A 2,500-nucleotide genomic window follows, 5' to 3' on the forward strand; every position below is an offset into this window, starting at 1 on the left:
ATAGAGAGAGAGAGAGAGAGAGAGAGAGAGAGAGAGAGAGAGAGAGACTCACGTGCAAGTGGACTTGTAGGGGTCCATAGCGTCAGCGACGGTCATGGTGCCGTACTTTTTGATGCCGCAGTCCACGAGGTCGTGTGTGTTGTTCACAGTGCACATGTGGTTCAGAGCTGTGAACAATCGTGAAAATGGGTGGTTGGTGGATGCTCTGGTGTGGTTCGCTTCTTCTTTCCTATGAAACATCTAATCGTCCTTATCTGCCTTTCTTCTTTTTTGTTTGTTTGTTACTCTCTTGTGCACCTGTAATCCTCAGTTGCGAGCGCCGTAGAACTTCTATTAAAACTTTAAAAACAAAAACAATCATGAAGTCGTATAAGACTAACGTCTCTGTCTTCATTTCAGAGTCAACTAGGGCTAAGTGAGCAAAGCAATCTAGCAGAATCCATTAGGCTATTTAAGAGGCAGGACCTCCGAGCTTAACGTCCATCTCCAAAAGGACCGAGCCAATAAATGGGAAATTCGTGTAAAGTGCCTTTCGCAAGGACACAACGTCGGATCGAGGTGAAGCTCAAAAACCCCGAACCCGCTATATCACGATCTTGGGTCCGGTGGCCTTACCATCTACCATCTATACCACTTCACGTTTGCTGTAAATATCACCACCATCTTCACCACTTTGGCTGGACGTATAACCAAAACCATCATCGCTGACTACAATTCTCATTTGTCTTGCCGTAACTACCAGCACCACCATCACAACCAACATTCAATCAATCCCACCACCAAGAGAAGGAAATTTTAGATCTAAAAATAGTGCTAGAGTTTACAATTAAGATTGTTGCACATGATGTTCTGCACCATCTTCAGGTTGTTCTCATCCGGCAAAAGGGACTGATAAGCTTTCGGCGTGCACGACTGCGACAGCGCCAGGGAACAGTGAATAGCAGCGTCGTAAGCAGCACGGTTTCTGTGGAAAGATGAAACAAAATTATTGCTATCTAAAATAGAGTGCCGCTTGTTATTTACATGCCCTATACTGAACGTGATAGCATCGACCATTCTTGCGAAGTTTTTTCAGGCTCTCTACCATTTGACCGTACTCAATTTGATTTCTGCCTGACATATTATGTAGCAACGGAAGAGAGACGCCAACACCACTCTGGCCAGATTGTTTCAGACTCTCTTCCATTTGACCGCACTCAGTTTGATTTCTGCAGTGCAATATAAGATCTTGTTTTCTTCGTGTCTGGATCTAGATCTAGGACAAAAACCAAAGGCAAGTGGGTCTCCTTAGCGGAAAGTTTGGGGACGGTTTATATTTTTTGCCTCCGTAAGATAGATAGATAGATAGATAGATAGATAGATAGATAGATAGATAGATAGATAGATAGATAGATAGATAGATAGATAGATAGATAGATAGATAGATAGATAGATAGATAGATAGATAGATAGATAGATAGATAGATAGACATATGGATAGATAGATAACGCCAACACCAGATGTGGGACAGAGTGGATGCCCCCAGGAGTTGAATTCAAGAGTTAAAAGCCGACAGACAGACAGACAGACAGACAGACAGACAGACAGACAGACAGACAGACAGACAGACAGACAGACAGACAGACAGACAGACACCATATAATCGACAAATAGATACCATATAATCGACAGACGACATAGGTGCTACTGACTTGCAGACGACCTCGGGTGTGGAGGTCAAGGCGTTGGCTACTGACGTCTGCTTGATGTGGTCTGGGTTGTTTGGGTCGTCTGGCAAGTGAAGGACCAGCCCCTGGTCGCTGTAGCATTTCATCTCCGCGTTTTTCATGCTCAGGGGGTTGTAGCAAACTGGGGGGAACGATTCCGTTTGGCATTGGGAAAGCCCAATGAAGGCTGAGAGAGGAAGAACAAGAGTTATGTCAGTTGAGAGTTTATTCAAAGCACTCCGGTATTTGGAGGATGTACAAAATGGTGGAAAACACATTTTTCTGATTAAATTGAGTCGATATCATATTGGCTTTTAACAGTTTGCTTTCACTGGCAAAATTGAAGCTAAACGAGGAAAGGGTAGACCTAGAGGAACATATCTGGAAAAAAGTGAACAGATGGGTGACGAGGAAATACAGCACAATATGTAATAATTTTAAGAGCATCCGAATGAAGAAATGAATAGAGAACTATTATAGCCGATTCTGTCTCCGATTTAGCATTTCATTCTGATCATATTGACACAACATGGTTTGTTACCTTCAATCAACTGTGCTCGGTTGTTTGCATCTTTGTTTGCTTGTCCTCTTTTTTAAAATTCTTCTTGGTTTGTTCTGTCTAATCAAATAATCTCAAGAGGACAAAAGCCTGAAGGATAATGATAACGATATCCTTGGGACGCCTTTAGATTTGAATCGTCTAACTGTTCAATAAAGAGCGCTACATAGCTTTGGATGCTCCTGTTGGCTAAGGTCGTGTTTTTGGGCTCAAGTTCTACAAAAACCGATTGCT

General features: G+C 42.7%; 1 protein-coding gene across 1 annotated transcript in view; it reads right to left on the minus strand.

The window, feature by feature from the left end:
* The window catches only part of LOC106012726, a 2,536-nt gene extending 666 nt beyond the window's left edge, over positions 1–1,870 (minus strand). The window contains exons 1-3 of the mRNA XM_013086519.2: positions 1,693–1,870; positions 825–964; positions 53–167 (exon numbers count right to left, since the gene is read on the minus strand). Of these exons, the coding sequence (XP_012941973.1) occupies positions 53–167; positions 825–964; positions 1,693–1,829 (392 nt within the window). The 5' untranslated portion in view covers positions 1,830–1,870. The remainder of the gene's footprint in view (positions 1–52; positions 168–824; positions 965–1,692) is intronic.
* Positions 1,871–2,500: the final 630 nt, after the last annotated feature.

The sequence above is a fragment of the Aplysia californica genome, unplaced genomic scaffold (assembly GCF_000002075.1).
Source record: "Aplysia californica isolate F4 #8 unplaced genomic scaffold, AplCal3.0 scaffold00018, whole genome shotgun sequence".
NCBI classification, from domain to species: domain Eukaryota; kingdom Metazoa; phylum Mollusca; class Gastropoda; order Aplysiida; family Aplysiidae; genus Aplysia; species Aplysia californica.